We start from the raw sequence: 22465 nt of genomic DNA, 5'->3' as shown, positions 1-22465 counted from the left end.
CCACAGTAAATTAAAGATATTAATTAATAAAAAATAACGGAATAAATCATATAAATGTCTATAATAATGTAAGATATGTTTAATATAAAAATGTAAAATGAATTCAAAATATAAATAATAATAATATTAATAATGATAATAACCAAATAAATCATATTAATGTCTTCAATAATTAAAAATAGATTTTAAATACATTTTGAATAGAAATAAAATATAAAATAACTGAATAAACCCCCTTGCTTGAGTCAGTTCCCTGATCTCTCCTAGTTTCCTCTTCTATCCAATGTCCTGTCCTCTACAGATAAAGGTGTAAAAGCCCCAAATTAATAAGTAATTTAAATAAATATACAAAACATCCTAACTTGGAACGACAAATCCGCTTGACCCTGTGTTGCTGGTGGAGGAAGACATGCAGCAAATGATCGAGGCCTGGATTCGAACCTACGACCGCTGCAACGAGGACTGAAGCATCTACATGGGGCGCGCTCAGACAGCAACACCAGAAACAGACTGAAACTAATACTGAAGTTTCTTTATGGCCTTTATTCAGAGACTGTTCACTAAAATGAGTGACCTAAGCGCTGCGTTCACCACCGTGCACGTGTGTGAGTTCTTTAAGGAGAAAACGAGTTGTGCAACTCTTATTTGCCTTCTCAAACATTAGACGGGATCTGCCCTAACAGACACACACTGTACACACACTCAACAAGCTCTCATCTACTGTTATGCACACACACAGGTAGCCCTCCTCCTGTCACCTGGCTGATCAGAACACACGCAGCAGTTAGTTTCCAGCTTCTGAAGAGAGCAGAGAGGTGAGAGAGACAGCATGTAGAGAGACAGTCAGTTGTGTGAGGTTTCATCATGTCCATCACCGTGAATCTGAGGAGGATCTCTAACCTGCCGGGGAGATACGACAGGAAGGTCGAGCTCAGCTTCAGAGGTCAGTAACACACACACATGAACACACCTGAGGGGTATACTACGAAGGCGGATTTGCGGTTATCGAGGTAACTTGAGGTTTAACTCTGGATTTTCTGTACTACGAAGGTGGTTCACTCCTTACCAGGGTATATAACCATGGGTACTCAGGCTGAACTCCAACCATAGAGCTCCTAACCTGCTCCGGGGCAGGTTATGCTCAGGATCAGAGATCAGTTTGTCGAAAACTCTACCCACTGACCAATCAGCTCGCTCGATCACGGGGATCAAGGGGGGGGAAACTGCGGTCAAGCCTGCAGTGGAGAGGAGACGGGCAGGACACTTTGTCTACCTGTATGATTTTATATATAAAATACTGATGACAGTTATTGATTACCTTTCCTGACATCATACTTCAACAGAGTCTGAAGTAAGATTCACTTTGAATCATGTTCTCATTTTTATTAGTCCTTTAACCACAGCGCTCAGTTTGATACCGTCATAATAAACAGAGTTATTATAGTCAGATATATCTGTACTAATAATGAGAAATAAGACGTGATTTGCGCATTCAAACTGTTTTTGTCTTATCCCTCAGTTCTTCCTTCATGTTTCAAACACAGCTGTGTTGATCTTAGTCTGGATTATGTGTTTAACTTCTTCATATTTTTCTAATATCAGTGCAGTGTTTAAGATTCATTTTGATGTGCTGACGGCAGACTGTCCGTGTCTGTGATTGGTCACATGTTGCCTTCCCCGCCCCGTTCATGTGAACGCGCTCAGGGTAATTCTGGATCGACTCAACATGTTGATAACCAGCTTCGTGTGACAGATTAGCGCGATCTCCTTTGTCCGGTTCAGTGAAGCTGGATCAGGAGAAGATATCTAGGATATGCTGAACTCGCTTCGTAGTATACCCCTCTGGAACTACACTTAACAACATCAGCTGTGAAACTCATTCTGGGGTCAAAAACACGTTGACAACTTTAATTTTCCCACTTTATTCTTGGTCCCCTGAATGCAACAACATACAGTGTCTATTTTGACAGTTTGGCAGCAAAAGATGCATTTATAATCTTTGAAACTAGGCGTACCACACTTTAAATATCATCCTTTGCAAGAGGAAGTAGCAGGAGTGAGTTTTAAAGTGTGGTAAAATGTACAAAAGTGAATCTAAAAGTATTCATCTCTATTATATTCTTTATGTCTCTGATAGTTTTAGTCGTGAAGCTCATTTAAAGCCCTCACGTCCTGCTGGGTGGTGTAATCTCTCTGTAATTTATCATCCTCTCTCAGCACCATGTGCTGTGTAAAGATGAATTTTCCAGAGGGGGATTAAAGAGGATAATCTTCCTCTTTTCGATGGAAAGTAAACAGTTGATCCACCTGTAGATTCTATTCAGGAGAAAATCTCTTAAAGGTAGTGAGTGGACACAGACGGGGTTAGTTTTGAAACAGGAGTTGTGTCGACGTTTGTCTCTCCTGTTGTGGGTCTGATGTTTGAATGAATAAAGAAGGAGAAGTGTTTTAAGACATGAAGATCTGTGGATATCCTCCTGGTTTGATAACTGATCACTAAGGCCTCAGATAAGGACAACCTTTAGGAGACCTTTATAATAAGTGTAAAGTGGTGAAAAGTTAGAGAGTTTTGAGTCACTCCATACCCCATATTGATTATATGTCAACTTTCCAGAGTCAAGGTAAAACTAGAAAGTGTAAAGAACTATTAAATAATATAAAAAACCTACCACATGGTCCTTTATGTCCTCAAACATGAAGATAGATGGAGGTTAGGTGATCAAGTGAGCACCTCCCTTCATCAGTGTCCAGCCTGTGACACCTCAGGGAGGTTTATCAGTGAGCTGATAGTGACCTCCTTTCAATATGCACTCTGAAAAAGGTAAAAGAACAGAGAGGAGTCTGTAGAGGAGAAGCATCCAAAGCCTCTGACTTGCAGAAAGTGACGTGGATATTTATTTTGAACCCTGTTAAACTGAAAACAAAACTGCAAAAAACACAAGTCCTTAATTATTTTTTATTTGCAGAAGAGATGCAGGAAGTGAGGCAAATTTGTGTGTTTTTTAAAGAGTACAAAATTAACGGATGATAAACTGTAAAGAACACCATACTTTAAATCTTATTTTTTTATTTTTATGATGTTTGTAAAAAAGAAAATCGCCTTGTCTGTGGATCATTACTCATATATTATTTACAGCTTTCCTACAACATTTATTTTAGCTATCATAACTGTTTTTATTATATTGTTTAATTTAATTTATGTATACTGTATGAAAAGAAAAAAAAGAACAAAGTAAGATTAGACCAGGAGTGTATTTGTGAATTGAGTTTATATGTAGGGTCAGGGCCACTACATCGTTGGGTTGAAACATCGTCAAAGTTCTTTAATTTTTCTAAATGTTCAAGGGACAAGCATCTTCTCTTTGCTCACTGAGTAAATATGATTGGACAGATGGCGGTCTGTCACCAAATGTGATGAAGTTCTTCACGTTTTAAATTTGTTTGTTTGTTACTTTAACCTGCAAGTTATCTGTTAAAGCTACTGCAGTGTAACACGTCCGTCTGTGCTCCAGGTTTCACTCACAAAACCCGAGTCCTGAAGTGTGAGAACGTGGCCATCTTCAACGAGGTCAGTAAATAGAATTGATTTATAATATGTTACATACTGTTTGTCATTGGTGACTGTCATTTGTAGGTTATTTTCTCTTTACATGTGGGTCATTTATTGTTTTAATGTTTTTATCATTAATGCTTTAGAGGCAGCTAAATACAGGTTTTGCAGCACAATATTCTCTATGGCGTATAATGTCACTTCGTATGGCATTGAAAAAGTAAAGTAATATATTAAGACAATGGTACCATATCATAACATGACTTATTCTATTGTGACGCATCATAACAGATCATGTGGTATCGTATCATGACATATTGTTTTGTATCATATTTTGTCGTGGCATATCGTAATGTATCGTATTGTTTTGTGACATATCATATCATAACATGATTTATCATACTCTATTGTGACATATTATATAGTGATGCATCGCAATGTAACGTATTGTATTGTATCTTGACGTATCTTGACATATCGTATTGTGACATATTGTATCCTTTTGTATTGTATCATATTGTGAGGTACCTTGATGTATCGCATTGTTTTGTGACATATCATATCATAACATAACATGATTTATCATACTCTATCGTGACATAGCTTATAGTGACGCATTATAATGTAACGTATTGTATCGTGAAGTATCGTATCATGACTAATCATAACGTGACATATAATATCATTACATATAGCAATGTATCGTGACGTATTGTGACGTTTTTGTAATGTACGGTATCACATTGTGTTGTATGGTGCCTGTATACACCACAGGTTCAATCCTCAGCCGGTCTGAGAGCTGAGTGTTCTTGTTATAGCTGTGAAATCATATTTGTCTCTGTGTGTGTTGTGGTTTGTGTGAGTGTGTGTGTGTCACAGCAGGTAGCTTGTTTGTCTGCTTGAGATTGAAACTATTTTAATGGAGCTGATAGGAAACTGTACCACTCCTACAGTAAACTCAAATACCCGTCGCACCGCTCCTTCAACACATTCAAACCTGCAGCTGATTCAATTTACTCTGTGTAACTCAGCTGTGACGATCAGAGCTCCCAAATATGTGTACACACACAAAGAATGTGACTCCGGTTTACAAGGCTCCATGTGCAGACAGAAACACACAAAGGAGGCGAAATACATGAGAAGTTTGATTATTTAGTGATCTTCTGACTGCTCATATGAAATCATCTGGAGCTCAGTTTGTACAATATACATGAAAAATTGACAACATCATTATGACAGCTAGCCTTGTCAGCATTATAGACATACATGTGAACACACAGCTTCCCCACTGTGCCTGTTATCGATACAGCATTAGTGAAAACATGCTTGCTATGGAGATCCAAAAGGCCACAGACAGATAAGTGAATTGGATGTACGACCTTCTGTGGAGAAGATTGTGGATCATGCAGGCCGACATACTGAATAATGAACAAGCTGAAGTAGGACGCCCTGGTACTTTTGGTGTACTCAGTAACATCAGTTATTCAATGTTTGTGTAAGGGAGGAGAAGGAGAATCACAGCCACAAACATGAGACAAGGCAAACACTCCAAAATATAACACGACAATTTCATTTTCACTGCTTTCATTTATTTTTAGCACAAGAACAAACGTAAGGAGTCACACACAGAACGAAAAACAAAGAGGCGAGAGTCTTTGTTGCATATATTCTAAGTGAATAAAATGAGGGTGAAGTGAGGCGTGCATGTTAACCCCTCTACATGTGGATACTGCACAGGTGCAGCTAATCCCTAATTAAGGGCTATATTGGTTGCACCTTTGAAGGCCACAGACTAAGGGAGGCTGTATTAAAACAGCCTGCTACATAGTACCTACTTATGGAGTATACAGTATGATGGTAGTATTGTATGCTCGGGCAGACTTTGCTGGTTTTAGGTGTGGAAATCGTCAGCTAGCTAGGTAATAGACTTTTGTTTTTTTTGTTATGGCCTGAGTTTTCTTTGAAACCTCTGAATCTCCCGGCGCCTGAGGTCATTTTTTCCATTTGAGAGGGATAAGTATTTTATTGAAGCGTATTGCGTTCACATGAGAAAAAAAATTCTGCTCTGTTTTTCTGAATTAACGAGTTAAATATCTTGGAATTTCTGAATTAACGAGTTAATTAACTCGGAATTATGAGAAAAGTGCTTTGTTTTTCTGATTTAAAAAAAATGCTCTGTTTTCTCAGAACAGGCCTTACATCTAAACAGCTGCAGAATCCTCAGGTGCCTGTGCAAAGTTGACCAGCTAATCATAATACCATCTATGATACTTAGAGGCACTAGTATCTCCCAATGTCTCAAACCCAGAGCAAAATAAAACTGGATTCAACTGAACAACCGGGGCATGCTTACTTCCTTGTGTGGCCTTGACGTGCTATTGTTAATTCAGAACAAAAGAGCATTTATTTTTTTATTTACAAAAACTTTTCTCATAATTCCGGGATAATTAACTTGTTAATTCAGAAAAACTGAGCAGAACTTTTTTCTCATGTGAACGCAATATGCTTCAGTAGTATTTAACCACGAAATAAATGTTTTGATGTAGATCAGTGCTTCACAGAGCGGGAACCCAACAAGAAGAGACGTGTGCTCATCTAGAAAGCATCTAAAAACTGAGCGCTAACTGGCATGTATTGACAGAAGACAAAGAAGTATGTCAGCGCTATGCATAGTGGGAAACAGTACACCACGGAGACTCGTCCAATGAATACTGAGGATTCAGTGCAGATTTAGCTTTTGTTTACTTTCTACATTTTGACCAAATCATATGTCAGACAGTTGAGCAGATTAGAAAGTTAAAAAGAAACATACAATTGAATATCCTCAGCATAACAATTATCATAGATTCCATAAAACTGTCTGATCACATGGCCGGAGAATATATAAGGAACATAAACAGGTCCCAGCACAGAGCCCTGAGGCACACCACAGGACAGAGCAGCATCACTCCATGTTCTAGCATGCTAACAGGCTAAGAAGAACACGGTAAACATCATACCTGCACAATTTTAATGTTATCATTATGTTGTGGGCATGTTAGCATACTAATTACAGTGTTTACTGTGTGATGGAGTTAACAGAGACCTCTACCCGCTGACAAGTCACATGATGTCAATACAATAACCTCTGTTTGACATGTTTCTCTGTGGAGCCATGAGTCTGGCTTCTGTTTGCTCTTCAGGTGTGACCATAAGTGTGTGTGTGTGTGTGTGTGTGTGTGTGTGTGTGTGTGTGTGTTTGTGTGTTTGTGTGTGTGTGTGTGCGCAGCATTTCCGATGGCCTCACTACGGTAAGGTGATCAGAGAAGAGGTTTTATCCGTCAGCGTTTACAACTGCAGCAAAGTTTTCTCTAACAGGTAACACACACACACACACAAAACCGCACACGCACACACACACGTACACACACACACACACACACACACACACACAAACACGCACATCTTCAAGTCTTGTGTTATAATAAGTGTGTGTTTTGTGTGTAGATTACTGGGTAAGCTGGTCATCAGTCTCCAACATGTTGTTACCTCAGGGAGGCTGCTGCTACGGGAACCGCTCACCGATGCCAACTACGGCCTGACTGATGTTAGAGCACACACACACACACACACAGACACACACACACACACACACACAAACACACGCTCTGTGTTTTGTTAGAGATCACCTGTGCACGCTGACGTCATGTCCTCTCTAATAGATTTATATAGAGTTGGATATTCGGTATCATCCTCTTGAGGGAACAGCAGGAGGCTGGGAGGGAGGCGACTTCCTGAAAGTTGAAGACAAAGACGAGTAAGATCACTTCCTGAAACACCTTTGTCATTAAACAGTTAACAAAAAGTGAGTGCTTATAAAGTTTACAGAGTGGTAAAGGAAGAATATGTCTTTGTGCCCATGGACGGGGAAAGTCTCCCTGGTTTCTCAGAGATGTTTTTAAGAAATGAAAGAAAACAAAAACCCTCAAGCCTGTTAATTTCAGGTTGAGAGAATTTACAAAGACATCCAGACCAGCAGAGGGAGCTCTGAGCAGTCTGAAGAGCTGCTTTTTCCTCCTGTTTTATTTGTTTCTCCCTCTCCTTCATCCTCAGGTCAGAGCTGGTCATCAGGAATGAAGGATTTGATGAACCTGACAGGTGAGAAGTTACATGTCCAGTCTTCAGAATCAGCTTTATTGGCCAGGTATGCTTGAACACACAAGGAATTTGACTTTGGTAAACTGTGCTCTCTTTGTACAAGGCATAAGAATAAGAATAAGAATAAGACCAACAAATAAAAATAAAATAAAAATAATAACAATAACATCAGCTATAAATACAAACGAACAACAAATAGGCATGACTAATATGTACAGGCTAAAATAATATGATAAAGTGCAGTGGTGAGTAGCAGAGGTAGTTTTTACATTATAAAAATAGTAGTTAAATAATACAAAAAATAGAAATATGGAATTCTGCTTGGAGAGTTGTTGCATTGTATATTTACATGTATATTTACAGAGAGTATTGATCCAACAAGTATGACACTGTTATGGTTTAGTGTTCATCAGAGTGACAGCCTGGGGGAAGAAACTGTTCTTATGGCGGGTTGTTTTGGCACGCAGTGATCTGTAGCGCCTGCCGGAGGGGAGGAGTTTGAAGAATTTGTGTCCAGAGTGTGAGGGGTCAGCAGTGATGCTACCTGCCCGTTTCCTGGCCCGGGACCGGTACAAGTCCTGGATGGGGGGCAGGTCGACACCGATGATTTTTTCTGCAGTCCTTATAGTCTGTTGCAGTCTGTGTTTGTCTAGTTTGGTTGCAGATCCAAACCAGACAGTGATGGTCTGGACAGGACAGTCTTGTAGCCTCAACAATCCCAGATACTCTCACAGATCTATCTATGAAAGGTTAACGTTGGCTAAAAATGCACAAACTCTGAGAACAACACATCGCAATGGAGGTCCTACAGTCCTTTAAGGGGAAACATGTTTTATTTGTCAATTATTTTGATCTTTGGTTTACATCTCCCAATAAAAGTGAAACACCAATTCCAAAAAGGCTGCACAAACTGTTCTTAAAACATATTTTGATGATTTGCAAATCATTTAAACTCTATATTTAATTAAGAATAGTGCAAAGACAACATATCAAATGTTGAAGCTGAAAACATTTTTTGTTTGAACAACAGAAAACTGAAAAAGTTGTTTAATACTACAAAAACACCTGAAGAAACATCTTCCAGCTAATGAGGTTAATTTACAACAGGTAAGTAACATGATTGGGTTTAAAAAGGACACTCCAGAGAGGCTGAGTCTCTCAGAAGTGAAGATGGGCTTACGTTCACCACTCTGAGAGACTGCATGAGAGAATAGTTCAACAGTTTCAGAATAATGTTCCTCACGTCATTAAAAGATTCAGAGGATCTGGAGACATCTCTGTACAAAAGACACAAGGACTAAAACAATACTGGATGGACGTGATCTTCAGGTCCTGAAACAGAAATATATAGCTCTGTAGTGGAAATCACTGCATGGTGCATTAAAGGTGATCCATGCAAAGAGGAAACCATATAAAAACATGATTCAGAAACACTGAAGACTTCTCTGGACCTGAGCTCATTTAAGATGGACTGAGGGGAAGAGGAAAACTGTCATGTGGTCTGATGAATCAAAATCTGACATTCTTTTTGGAAATCATGGACGCAGCATATTTTGCTCTAAAAAGAAGGACCACCTAGCTCGTCCGAGAGAGGAATATCATTTAAGAACACAATATTTAAAGAAAGCATTCCCCCTCTCTCCCCTCTTCTCTCTCTCTCTCTCTCTCTCTCTCTCTCTCTCTCTCTCTCCTGTCAGTCATCTATCTTTCGCTCGCCCAGGCCAGCTGGAGAGGGAGGTTCGGCGTCTGGGCCGAAGCTTGGTCAGGACATCATCTGGAGAAGATGACGAAGATGAAGATGATGAGGATTTTGATGATGACCTGATGGACCTGGAGGCTTCAAACATCATCTTCACTCCTCTGCTCAGGTCTGATTACCTGACCTCTCTATGTGTCTCTCTCTGTCTGACTGATTACCCGCTTCTTACAGCTCATCTTTTGTCTGTGTGTGTGTGTGTGTGTGTGTGTGTGTGTGTGTGTGTGTGTGTGTGTGTGTGTGTGTGTGTGTGTGTGTGTGTGTGTGTGTGTGTGTGTGTTTGCGTGTGTGTGTAGTCGTAGCAGGCCCATGTCCAAAAATGTTAAAGTAGCAACACCCAGAGTCAAGAGCTTCCAGGTGAGTCCATCCATCCTTACATTGTTAGTATGAAACAAAGCTGCACCAGGTTTGATATTCACTCCCTCCTGGTGTGCCGTGTGGTCTCCATCCTCTATATTTTCATTGTATGTGTATCTTGGCTAACAAGTCCTGCACATGCATGCATTAGTTATTTTCTTGCAGAAGTCTCCTCCTGCTTTATTTTAACAACCAAACTTACCACTCACTGTAAACCTTTGCAGTGGAAAATGTCAACAAAGGCTGTTTTAGCGGCGTGGAGTTAATCTTCTCGCCTGATTCTGACCTGGCAGCGGTGGGAGCAGATATTCAAAATGAATCAGTCTTCTAGCTGAGGGTCTGGTTTGCTTTTGTAGCTCATAAGAAGTCATCACTATTCACTTTAGTCTGTTTCACTACCCCTGAAAAACTCCTCACAGGAGCTTTAATGCCCAATTTACAAGATTAAAAGCGCTTATTAAGCAAAACTGCAGGTATGGATACGGAATCCTGTTGTTGGGTACACCTTTCTGAATGATAGACTTAACTTTCACAGTTTTGATATTACTATAAGTATTTTCAGGTAAAAAAAGGTGCAAACTACCTGCAGAGGGCTAAACACAGGTAGCATGTAGGTGGAGGAGAACAAAGTAGAGCATTTAGAAATGAAAGACAGAGAGAGAATATGGTTTAAACTGAAGTCTTTGCATGCTCTCTTCTATAAACGGCTAACACATGACACTCAAGCCTCTCCTCTAATACATGCTGGATGATGTTCAGTCATAACTACGACGTTGTTTGTGCATGCCAGGTAAACGTAAACATCCTGGAGGCTCAGAAGTTGGTCGGCGTAAACATCAACCCTGCGGTTTTCATCAGAGCGGGAAAGCAGAAAAAACGCACAGCAACACAGAAATCCACCAACTGTCCTTTTTACAACGAGGTACCTGAGAGGGAACACCGTGGGAACATCTTACGGTACACTCAAATACAGAACCTCACAATATTGATGTTGTCATTTTACAGAACTTCCAGTTTGAGTTCCAGGAGGACCCGCAGATCCTCTTTGATAAAGTCATAGAGATAAAGGTCAGCTTCACTTTATTTCACATCTTAAAGCGTGATGATAAACTTTAGCACAGCTGAACCAAACACCTGTGATGTGGTCTCCTTTCAGGTGTACCACAGGCGGACTCTGGCCTTCCTGATGACCCACATCGGAACCTTTAAAATCGACATCTCCACCGTGTACAACCAGCCAGGTACCAGTACTGCTCACACTGCAGGCTCAAAATACTGCAGCACTCTCTGACCTTTGACCCCCCTCTGTGTCCCCAGACCACCGTTTCTACCAGAAGTGGGCTCCCCTCGTAGACCCAGCGGATACCAGGTCAGGAATCAAGGGTTACGTCAAGGCCACCCTCAACGTGCTGATGAAGGGAGACACTCTGAGCATGCCTGGTCTGCCTCCGTCCTCGTCTGGAGCCAGCGAGGACATAGAGAAGTTAGTTTCGAGGACACATCAGAACTTATGTTGTATTAACTTACTGTTATCGCTGACTGATGTGTTGACTTGCAGGAACCTGCTGCTTCCTCGTGGTATTCCTTCTGAACGTCCATGGGCTCGATTTCGGGTCCGGATCTACAAAGCAGAGGGTCTTCCCACCATGGACGCAGGGCTCATGGCCAAGGTGTCAAAGGTCACGGATAGAACTGTCTTCATTGATCCCTACGTGAAAGTGACCTTCGCTGGACAACAGGTACTCACATCTCGTCCAGTCTCAACTTGTGTTTCAGTTGGTCATTGTTCTGATGCTTCAGGTTCGACTTCATGGAGGTTGCCATCTTGGATTTTACTGTTACCATGTGTGTGTGTGCAGGGTGAGACACTGGTAGCTAGCGCCAACAGCAGCCCAGTCTGGAACGAGGAGATCTCCTTCATTGAGCAGTTTCCTCCGATGGCTCAGCGAATCAGAATCCAGATCCTTGATGATGCAAAGATGGGAGACATTGCCCTTGCAACCCACTACCTTGACCTGCAGCAGATCTCAGACCACACGAGGAACGGTACGACCCATAGTTCATATTCATCATTATTTATTCTCATTTCTATTTTTTGTAAACTTATTAAAAACATGTGATCATATTTTCTTTTTTGCTCCCGCTTTTGTTGCATTGCAAACATTTCTGTTGTGCAATAATCAACCAACATTTCCTCTTGCTGTTCTCTAAGTTTCCAGCTTTTCTTGAAAACCAGCTTTTATTTAAGATTTAATGGTAACAGGGAAACATCTCTCTGCCTGCAGGGTTTAACCCCACCTTCGGTCCATGCTGGGTCAACCTGTACGGTTCTCCTCAGAACTCCACCCTCGGAGACGTCCACCAGGTGAATGAAAATAAACCTCTAGCAGAACCAGACTCATGTTGGACACACATCTGCTGAGACTGAGTCAGGGTTTGAAAGAGAGATAGAGGAGAATAAGAGAGAGAGAGATGATAGTGAGGGGGTAGCAGCTGGGGTCTGGCACGTCCACAGCAGCAGAGATCCAGAGGAAGCAACAAGACAAGGGAGCTCAGGGACTCCGGAAATATTAAAAGCCTGTTTTGGAGGGTGAACCCAAGCTAATGTTGAACAAACTTCAGAATTAAAACACTAAACCAATATGACACACACTGGACTGGACTAACCCTGTTTCTTCTCCAGGCTTTGAACCAGGGGCTTGGTGAAGGAATCTTCTACCGTGGTCGAATCCTGATGGCTCTCAGTGTGGAGGTTTACTCCTCCCCCTCTGCTGTCATCACAGATCCAGGCTCTGCTGCTCTGGGAAAGGTACATCCTAATGTCTCTTTTGTCAGGATGACTTTAGCACCCAAGATATCTAATGAAGTCCCATTTCTGATTGGCTGACCTCACCGACTTATTTTTTGTCTTCGAAGATGAAAGGAGCCCTGGGGAAATTTGGACTGAGGAAGAAGAGGGGCAGCAAGGGGGACAAGAAGGAAGGTCAGCCAACTGAGAAGACACAGAAGAAATCAGAAATTAATCATAGGCTGTTTAAAACATAGACGTAGTCTCAGGGTGTTGGGCATGTTGGAATTACTGACTTCAGGTGTCGTTCAATAAGTCTAGAAACAAGCAATAAGGTGGAGTTGAGGGTAGAGCACTGAAAATGCGCCCACCTGGCATTTATTCCTAACTATGCTTAATTCTGCACAACTTTTAGCCTTAATATAATCAACATGGAAGAGTTTTATGAAATAATCACCCTCCGTTAAGTTGTCATAAATAAAAAGATGACACGGAGACCACAACCATTTTTGTGCCAGTCTGTAAACCTGTATGATTCTGCTGTAAAAATGGCCTTCATAGAGTCTTCTTGGCTTTTGGAGCCAGCCTCAACTAGACACTCGAGGAACTGCAGTTTTTAGCACTTCTGCATTGACTTCAAATTTCAACCCTGAAAGTTACGGCTTGAAATTCAAACCTTGAATCGCAGGATGCAGTTTTTCTGTAATAATTTGGCGAGACAACCAGGAGAACCAGTGTCATTTTTAAGTCTATCTTTGAAATGATGGATTTAAGTCTTGCTTCTGAGTGTCCACTACAGAAATAGGTCCAGGTCATGTTGAACCAAGCTAAGCACACCGAGTGTGAGCAAGGAGAAACTAGTACCCATGCTCCATTTAGCAGAAGCAAATCAACCTTTCAACAACTCTAGAGCTGTCAAACGTACTCTCTCTTTATCCTCTCAGGGTTAAACAGCAAAAGAGGGTTTCTTAATATTTCAGTTAGCTTCTTGCTTCGAGATATCCCCCACTGTTATGGTTGATTTACTGGTGTTCTTGTTGTTACCATAGCACCTAGTGCTGGCAGTGGGTTGGCAGATGAGTCAGGAGATGCTGGAGTTGAGGTACCAGAAGCAGTCACCATCGAGGTTGAGGAGATCCATCCACTCCCTGAGGTCAGTTCTGTCACAATCATCATCTGTTTCATCAGTGGAAATGTGACATATAACTGAATATCGTCTGCATAGAAAACTTAAACTCTTTGATAATTTAACTTTTTTTTTTGTCCTCAGGGTTTTCTTGGAGAGAGGGAGGACTTCCTGTTGTTTGCATCTCTCTTTGAAGTCACCATGATGGACCCATCCATAGCAAACAGACCGGTGACCTTTGAACTCTCCATAGGTAAGCAGTTTATTTTTTGTCATGGGTATGAAAAACGTTTGCTGTACCGTCGCTGATGAGATCATGCCTACATTTGTACTTTGCTTTAAAGACTTGATGCAGAGTTTTGGGACATATTTAAACTAACTTTTTGGAGCAATGTTACTGAGATTACAACAACAATGGTTCAGTGAAACATTGGGAAGGCTTTGGCTCCAATATGGCTGCTAATTTGCAATGTGCTCAAATTCAGTGTTGGACGGGGGCTGATTTTATTAAAAGTTGGGGTGTTGGGGCCTGCATTGGATCGGATTTGCACCTGATGATGGGTTAAGGAAACTGTTGAGGCAGACACTTTGGTTATGGAAGTTCAAATGTGGAAATTTAGCCCCAACATCAACCCCCCAAGCTCCATCAGCTGCTCTCTGTCTTGCAGGGAACTACGGGAAAGCAGTGAGGGTTGTGAAATCCAAGAAGAGCCAGAGTAAGGAGGAGCTGAGGATGAGCAGAGAGGAGCTGAGGATGAGTAAAGAGGAGCTGAGGATGAGCAAGGAGGAGCTAAGGATGAGTAAGCAGGACCTGAGGCAGAGCAAGGAGGAGCTGAGGGCGAGTAAGGGAGATCTGAACGAAGAGACCCAGGCTCTGCTGGAGTCCGAGGAGGAGCTGGACAAAGAGGAGGTGCTGAATCCTGAAACTGAGAACAGATCGTTGTCGGCTGCGTTTAGGACTGAACCCACCGAGTTCGACAGGTAATCAAACATCACACCTACACCGATAACTAACTACATTATCCATCCACTGATTACTTGAGCTACAGCTTTGGATTGGCCAAATGAGGCAGCTGAGACGTTCCTCCCCTACTTTTTGGTGACCCCATAACGACGCTAGGTCAGATGTGATACAGTTTGAGTACCAACCCTGAATCCTGCAGAGGTTTAGGAGATATCTAAACTATTCCTTCATTTCTTTAACCCTCCTGTTATGTTCGTTTCTTAGGGACAGCAATAATGTTCGTGGGTCAACTTGACCCGAGGCATGTTTAATTATCCAGAAGTGTCAGAACTCTGCTACTGCATTTAGCTGGTTTGGAAGGTATATATTGCCTAAAATGGAAGGAACCTCTGAATGCCTCTAGCCTTTCATCCACTGTGACATTAGGGCTTGGGTTATAGAGCAATGGAAGTTGCTCTACCCACTTGTCCCTCACTGTCCTAATGGCTGACAGCTTGTCTCTATTCGATCTCAGCTCCTGCAGTCAAATGTCGAAGTGTATTTGGGCAAGACACTGAACCCCAAACTGCTTCCTCAGTTGTTCAGGGGTGTACGAATGTCTAGAATAAGATTAGCTAATACTGATGGTCCCTTACTATAGTAGCCTCTACCATCATTGGGTGAGCGAGCAATGTAAAAGAGCTTTGAGTGGTCAGAAGACTGGAAAAGAGATATATGAGTACATGTCCATTTACCATTTACTATTTATCATGACCTGCTCAAAAGCTGACTTGATGTCTGTTACACGAGTCACTGCTATCCTAGTGGCTCTGTCTTTATAATGTTTTCTGTAGACAGTTTTGCCTGACGTATATTTGGGGATGAAGATTGCTGTATTTCCCCATTTTTGATGTGAATGTCTGCTTGGAAGAATATGAATATCTGTTTCCTCATTTGGTTCATAATCAGAATCATCAGACTCAGAATTGACCACAAGATGGTCTTCACCTTCAGACACACCATCCTCTCTTTCATTGTCATGATCAAAGAGGAGGGCCAGGGTTATCACCTGTTTACTTCTGCTGCTCATTTTGTAAAGCTCTGACAGAGAGTGTATCATGTGTAGATGCAGAGTATAATGTTGGTAGGACTCCCTTGCAGATAATCTGTATATGTTTTTCCCCTCCCCTGCTGTAGTGATGGGAAGTAGGCTCTTTTCAGAGTCTTTCGACTTTTCGGCTCTTAATTTAGGATCTTTTGAAGCCGTAAATTTTACCTTAACTTTGCAAAAAATAATGTTTTGTGTGTTGAAAACCCTTTTACGTAAAATGTTTTTATGAGAAGCCTTATAATTGCCCAATTTTGTGCATTTATTCTGTTACAAAACCATTCTTACTTTTTTTTAGAATTTTAATCAAACTGTTTTATTGTACAAATTAACAAAAAACTGCAAACATATCCACAGAACAGAACCAGAATCAAACTCAAGCAAACAGAACCAGAACCAAACTCAATCAAACAAAACCAGAACCAAACTCAAGCAAACAGAACCAGAACCAAACTCAAGCAAACAGAACCGGAACCAACTCAAGCAAACAAAACCAGAATCAACTCAAGCAAATAGAACCAGAACAAGAACCAAACTCAAGAAAACAGAACAAGAGCCAGAACCGAACTGAAGCAAACAGAACCAGAACCAACTCAAGCAAACAGAACCAGAACCAACTCAGGCAAAAAAAAACAGAATCAACTCAAGCAAATAGAACCGGAACAAGAACCAAACTCAAGCAAACAGAACCAGAACCAAACTCAATCAAACAAAACCAGAACCAAACTCAAGCAAACAGAACCAGAACCAAACTCAAGCAAACAGAACCAGAACCAAACTCAAGCAAACGGAACCAGAATCAAGCTCAAGCAAACAGAACCGGAACCAACTCAAGCAAACAGAACCAGAACCAAACTCAATCAAACAAAACCAGAACCAACTCAAGCAAACAGAGCCAGAACCAAACTGGAGCAAACATTATTAATGTCCTCAGTTCAGATTGGCATTGAGAAAAATCTGATATCTCAGCTTGGATGGGCTGATCTTATTTCTCCTCTCAGTGAGTATTTGCCCTGTCTTCGAGAAGACTTTCTCAGAGGGAACAGATGTTGCCACAATACACAGCCTCCCCTCCATCACCTGTATCCTATATCCTCACGTGATTGGCCGCATGACCGCCATGCTGACCAATCAAAACAAAGTTCTGCTGTGAGCAGAGCTGGGGCTGAGCACTGTGAGAGCTAAGCAAGCGGCAACCTCCGGTCTAAAAATATGAGTCAATGCGGAAGTGTTAAAAGCTGCAGTTCATCGAGGATCCGCTTGAGGCTGGCTCCGGAAGTACCGGAAGTCACATACACATGAATGGGGAAAAGACGATCTTTGCAGCATTAATAAACATGTTTACAGCCTGGTACAAAAGATGAATGTAGTCTGAATAGCTAATTTCTCGACGTCCTCTCACTGTGAGGGGGGTGAATTTTTTTCTAATTCGGCAATTTCGGAGATATTGAGATTACCAGTCTTCCAATGAGAGGCACAGCTGCCTGTGGGAACACTGCAGCCGTTGGCTAGGAGGCTCAAAGCCCGCCTCTTTACGTCACACTGGCTCGACAGAAGCAATATGGCTGCCGCAGCCGATTGGTCTCAAAACAGCTCTTCAGAAACAGATGGGTGACGTCACAGATACTACGTCCATATTTTTTACAGTCTATGGAGCTAAGCAGCGAAAGGAAAAAACTGGGAGCCAGCTCTCTCTCGATGCGAGCCGGCTTTTCTGACTCACTATAAAGCATCGACTCTCAGAGCCGCAGCTTTTGATCGTGACACATCACTACCCTGCTGAGAGTCCCCTCAATGTGGTTGGAGTTTGCCCACGGGAACAGAGAAGGTTCCCGTCAAAAGTCATGCCAACACCTGCATACTCGCACTTTACAGATGAGGTCAAGATTGGGAGAGGGTGTGGGTGTGTGCATGTGTGCGTTCATGTTTGTGTGTGCGTGTGTTTGTGTGTGTGTGTGTGTGAGTGATTGGGTTGAAATATGTCACACAGCTGCAAAGAAACAATTAGTATTTGACACTTCTGACTCCTTTTAGCCTCCACTTTGACTGCCGGGTCAAATTGACCCATGAACAGTATCTATGCAATATAAACATGCAGGGGGGGTTGCAAATATGTGAAAGGAACCATTTTTATTTCATATGTTGATTACGCTAATTAAGGCAAGTAGAATATGTTTCATGCTGAGAAAAACACTTTTAACAATTTTGTTTAATTTTTGAACTTTTAAAGGGTCAATCTGACCCTGAACATAACAGGAGGGTTAACTGCTTTTAGACTTGTCTACCACCTGGCACTGAATTTTTGCCAACACCAGGCTGTATTTCCTCATTTCTTTACAATTCAACATGATAAAATGGTGATTCCTGGAGGAGTAACCATAGCACCTTCAGTCTACTGTACAGCGTTTTGATGTCTGTGATTGTGTATCTGTCTCTCAGGTCTTTCCAGTGCATTCCTCTCCAGCCACCCTCCGCCAAACCGAAGCCTTGTCTGTTTGTCTGGAGTCAGTTTGAAGATCACAGCTTCCGTCTCTATCAGGCTAACTTGCTCAGCAAGATGGCCGACCGACTGGTGAGGATCATGTGACTTTATACTCCTTTTATTGAGAAATATAACAACACAGGGTGCAGCCTGTCTGTGTTTGTAGATGTGTTTCATTTGTTTTCTTTTTGAAACCTGAATTCAAAGTCTTCCATGCGGAATTACTTGCTAACAGCACTTATTGGGATTTATGCAATCCTGGAACCCATAGGACGATGGTACATGCCAACTTTTGGGGGCTTTAGGTGTCTCCAGTGGTCAAGACTTTCATCAATGCTCCCTTTGTCAACTACTGGATGAGCCAATTCAGAACCAAGACTGATGGGTGTTGAGAAATGACGTCTAACGGCCAAATTCCACCAGATCCGTGTCTGGTCCATCTCCTATCCGTCAGAGCACTGGATCTGATAGGTTTCTATTCTAATCAATGTGTTAACTTCCACTGGACCTGCTCCGTAGCTTTCCGGCTGCGTCTCTGATCCAGCAGGACGAAGCCCTCCGGATCAGATACACAAGACTTCTATTTTCGCCGGATGCTGGAGCACGACGCATCAATCTCAACAGAGCAGATGGAGAGGAGGAGGAGAATCCTTTGTTTCAGAGATTATCTTGGGAAAACCTTGGTCACATGACTCCAGCTGTCCGGCGGTCCTGCTCCATGCTCCGTTCGGAATACACAGCCGGTTGGCATTGATGGACGAGAAAGCATGGAGCCGGACCGCAGTGGACCAGACATGGATCTGGTGGAAGTCCTACCCCTTTACTCTCTAAATGGACTGTTTTTTCTGCATTCAACCAATGCAGGAAAATGCAAGTAGCAGGTCTGGAGGCCGAGCAGCCGCCTCTCTGCAAATCAGAACACCATTTAACAGACACCATCTCTAAAAGGACTTAACCCAGAACCATACAACAAACAGCAGTGCTACTACACTAGTCTGGAAGAACTACATAATGTGTATTGTGCAGTTCTACCAACTGTGGTCACATCTTTTGCTCCTCTTCTGTTTGTCCTCCAGGAGATCGGTCTGGATGAGGTTGACCGTCTGTTGAGAAGGCCAAGGAGTAACGTCAAGGAGCGTTTGTTGGAGGTGTTGTTGGAGTTTGTGACCTCCTGCAAGTCAGTCTCCTCTCTCAGCTTCAAGCTTCAACGACAGCAGATTTGATTCAATGTGATTTAATTTGTGTAATTTAACTTCTTCCTCTCCTCTGTTGTCTCTGCTCTCCCGCCTGTCTCTCTGCAGACAGTTTAATGGAATCTCAGACAGGAGGTCTCTGTCTCGTCCCAACAACCTGGACAGGTGCAGGAGGACTTTCATCAAGAAGAATTTGGTGAGTCTGTTCTCTCTTTTCTTACAGTCTGACTCTTTACCTGTCACCATCTATCTATAGTCAGCCTCTCTCTCTGTCCGTCTGTCTGTCTCTAGATCCTGCTGGCCAGACAGGGAGTGAAAGCCAGGCGGAGGATAACCAGACGGACGGCCAAACAGCGTCTGATTGACAGCAGGAGACTCCTTAAGAAAATTCGCTTCCTGGCCAAAGAGGTCAGAGGTCATTTCAGGGTCACCATGGATATTGTTTACTGTTTCTCAGATTAGAAACCAACTCCCCTTGGCTGCTCTCTCTTTCTCCAGCCCCAGACGACTATCCCTGACGTGTTCCTTTGGTTGCTAACTGGAAGAAAGCGATTGGCTTACGTCAGGATCCCCGCCCACTCCATCTATTTCTCATTGGTTGAAGAGCAAAGAGGGCGGGACTGTGGGCGACTCACCACCCTCTACATGAAGGTAACCAATGACGGAAGCTCTGTTTCTGAAATCATCCTCCCTTTGTTGCCTTCCAGTGTCTCAAACCACAGATGATCCCTCTCACTCCACCTGACGGTCTCTCTGTCTGTCCTTTCAGTCTCCGGGAGGTTCAGCAGGTGACATCTTTGCGAAGCTGGAGGTCTACCTGTGGCTTGGTCTTGCGAAGTACAGCAAAGAGGTCACCGACTGCTTGCCGGAGGAGTTTTTGCCGGTTTATGAAGAAGAGGAGGAAGAGCAGAAGAGGCTGGTCCATGCAGGGAAGAGGAAGCTACCCATAAATCTGTCCTGCCAAGGTGAGTCACCTGCATACATGTCCTCCAAAATAAACTTGTTATTTGGACTTTTCAAGCTTTATCTGAACCGAGAAGTAACCTGTCCATCCTGGTCATCTCTCTACCCTCTCTGTAGACAGCAGGTACTTCCAGCTACGATGCCACCTGTATCAGGGGCGTGGCCTGATAGCTGCTGATGACAACGGCCTATCGGATCCCTTCGCCAGAGTCATCTTCTCCACACAGTGTCAGGTCACCAGGGTAAGCACAACCATCCCTCTGGTGGAGAAGTCATTCCATAACTTTTGCATACTGCCCCTTTAACACGTCATTATTCTGTGTGTGTGTTTTCAGGTTTTGTCGAGCACCCTCTCTCCTGCCTGGTGCGAGTGTTTGTTGTTCGACAGAGTTCTGCTGGAGGGAACGAGGGAGGATCTCCAACGAGACCCTCCTCTAATCATCATCAACATCTACGACGAAGACGCCGTGGTACCTCTGACATTCATCTCCCTCTAATCCTCCACAGTCTGCTGAATCTGCATATTGAAGGAGTCATGTGTTGAATGTGTTGAATGTGTTTGCTCACAGGGGAGTCCGAAGCCTCTGGGTCGAACCTTTGCTGAGCCAGAGATTAAAACTGTGGAGCAGTACTACCAGAAACCTCACCTTCGCTTCTACGACGTCACGGTGGGGAGGCAGCCTGCCGGGGAGCTGTTGGCTGCCTTTGAGCTCATTGAGCTGGACTACTTCAAGTTTGGAGAGGTGACACCTTTTAATCAATCAGTCATCTGTCACTACGACACTACATCTGTCTGTGCCTCTATGTCAAAGAAAGTGGTCTAATTTGGGGACTGGATCCATCAAAAATCCCTCAACAGACTTCAGCTGCCAGGCTTTTATCCAGAACCAAGAAATATGATCACATTACGCCTGTTTTAGCTTCTTTACATAGGCTGCCAGTACATTTTAGAATTGATTTTAAGATTTGATCGGTTAGTTTTATTGTAACTTGGGGTCTTGGCCCCCATTATCTCTCTGACTTTTTAACACCATACACTCCAGTGCACACTCTGCGATCTTCGGGCCAAGATCTGCTATCTATCCCAAAAACTCTGCTGAAAACAAGGCGGGACTAGATGTTTTCAGTCCAGACCCAACAGCTGTTGAATGAACTGCTTGAGGAAATTAGTTTGGCCGATTCTGTGCTCTCGTTTAAGTTACTTCTCAAGACATAATTTTCAGGGCATTCCCTGATTTGTTTTGATAAAAAGTGTCTTGCACAAATGCTGTCAGTGGACACAGGCCCTTAGAGTCCCAAACAGATTATAACTCATTTTTTCTAAAGCTGTGCCAGACAGCAAGTGCACCATTCTAGCATCTCAATTAAGAGCTTCAAGTTGACTCAATTAAATGGAGTGATGTGGTTGAGGAGTACCAGGGTAGATGGTTCTCTGCTACCCAGATATATCCTGATATCATTGACGACTTTCACTGTCAGCATGTGTAGACAAAAACCAGGGGGCCCAAACTGAACCTTGGGGAACACTAAACATGTATGAATGAATTTGTAATCTGACATAGAAAACTCTTCCAATCCCCTGCAGCCCCGACTGCCAAGCAGTGTGGACCCCCAGGAACTGACGTACCTCGAAGAACAGAGATGCTACATCATCCCGCAAGGAGTCCGACCCGTACTGAAGACCTTCAGGATCGAGGTAACTGTTAGACAGCTGCAGATGTGTTTACAGGACATATGGGTGTATGATGGATTTAAGTCCTACCTGTGTGTTTGTGTGTTCAGGTGCTGTTCTGGGGTCTGCGGGAGCTGAAGCGAGTCCAGCTGTTTGAGGTGGAGCGCCCCATGGTGAAGGTGGAGTGTGCAGGAAGTCAGCTGGAGTCTGAGGAGATCGAGAGCTACAAGACTCACCCTAACTTCAAGGAGCTGGTCCTCTACATGGATGTGGTCAGTCAGTGATGGTTTCAGAGAGATGTTAACTCAAACAGAGACAAAAAATGTGGTTTCAGTAAATTCAGACAACTTTGGGCAGACCTGGGCAAGGTTGTTCCAAAGGTTTCACCTG

General features: G+C 42.7%; 1 protein-coding gene across 1 annotated transcript in view; it reads left to right on the top strand.

Annotated features, from left to right (window-relative positions):
* The first annotated feature begins 304 nt into the window (after window positions 1–304).
* The window catches only part of fer1l4 (fer-1 like family member 4), a 32786-nt gene continuing 10625 nt past the window's right edge, over window positions 305–22465 (top strand). Inside the window, exons 1-31 of the mRNA XM_034692540.1 lie at window positions 305–943; window positions 3513–3568; window positions 6819–6907; window positions 7037–7136; window positions 7252–7346; window positions 7643–7687; window positions 9385–9555; window positions 9740–9800; window positions 10591–10722; window positions 10806–10868; window positions 10957–11041; window positions 11118–11283; window positions 11359–11539; window positions 11660–11846; window positions 12086–12165; window positions 12484–12609; window positions 12717–12783; window positions 13638–13741; window positions 13859–13967; window positions 14383–14695; window positions 18205–18337; window positions 19324–19424; window positions 19549–19636; window positions 19732–19848; window positions 19939–20091; window positions 20210–20405; window positions 20521–20645; window positions 20739–20873; window positions 20973–21146; window positions 21989–22099; window positions 22186–22347. Of these exons, the coding sequence (XP_034548431.1) occupies window positions 865–943; window positions 3513–3568; window positions 6819–6907; window positions 7037–7136; window positions 7252–7346; window positions 7643–7687; window positions 9385–9555; window positions 9740–9800; window positions 10591–10722; window positions 10806–10868; window positions 10957–11041; window positions 11118–11283; window positions 11359–11539; window positions 11660–11846; window positions 12086–12165; window positions 12484–12609; window positions 12717–12783; window positions 13638–13741; window positions 13859–13967; window positions 14383–14695; window positions 18205–18337; window positions 19324–19424; window positions 19549–19636; window positions 19732–19848; window positions 19939–20091; window positions 20210–20405; window positions 20521–20645; window positions 20739–20873; window positions 20973–21146; window positions 21989–22099; window positions 22186–22347 (3804 nt within the window). The 5' untranslated portion in view covers window positions 305–864. The remainder of the gene's footprint in view (window positions 944–3512; window positions 3569–6818; window positions 6908–7036; window positions 7137–7251; window positions 7347–7642; window positions 7688–9384; window positions 9556–9739; window positions 9801–10590; window positions 10723–10805; window positions 10869–10956; window positions 11042–11117; window positions 11284–11358; window positions 11540–11659; window positions 11847–12085; window positions 12166–12483; window positions 12610–12716; window positions 12784–13637; window positions 13742–13858; window positions 13968–14382; window positions 14696–18204; window positions 18338–19323; window positions 19425–19548; window positions 19637–19731; window positions 19849–19938; window positions 20092–20209; window positions 20406–20520; window positions 20646–20738; window positions 20874–20972; window positions 21147–21988; window positions 22100–22185; window positions 22348–22465) is intronic.

Source organism: Notolabrus celidotus, chromosome 1 (assembly GCF_009762535.1).
Source record: "Notolabrus celidotus isolate fNotCel1 chromosome 1, fNotCel1.pri, whole genome shotgun sequence".
Taxonomy (NCBI): Eukaryota; Metazoa; Chordata; class Actinopteri; order Labriformes; family Labridae; genus Notolabrus; species Notolabrus celidotus.
Note: the sequence above shows the minus strand (reverse complement) of the source record. Positions and strands in the feature narration are given on the sequence as shown.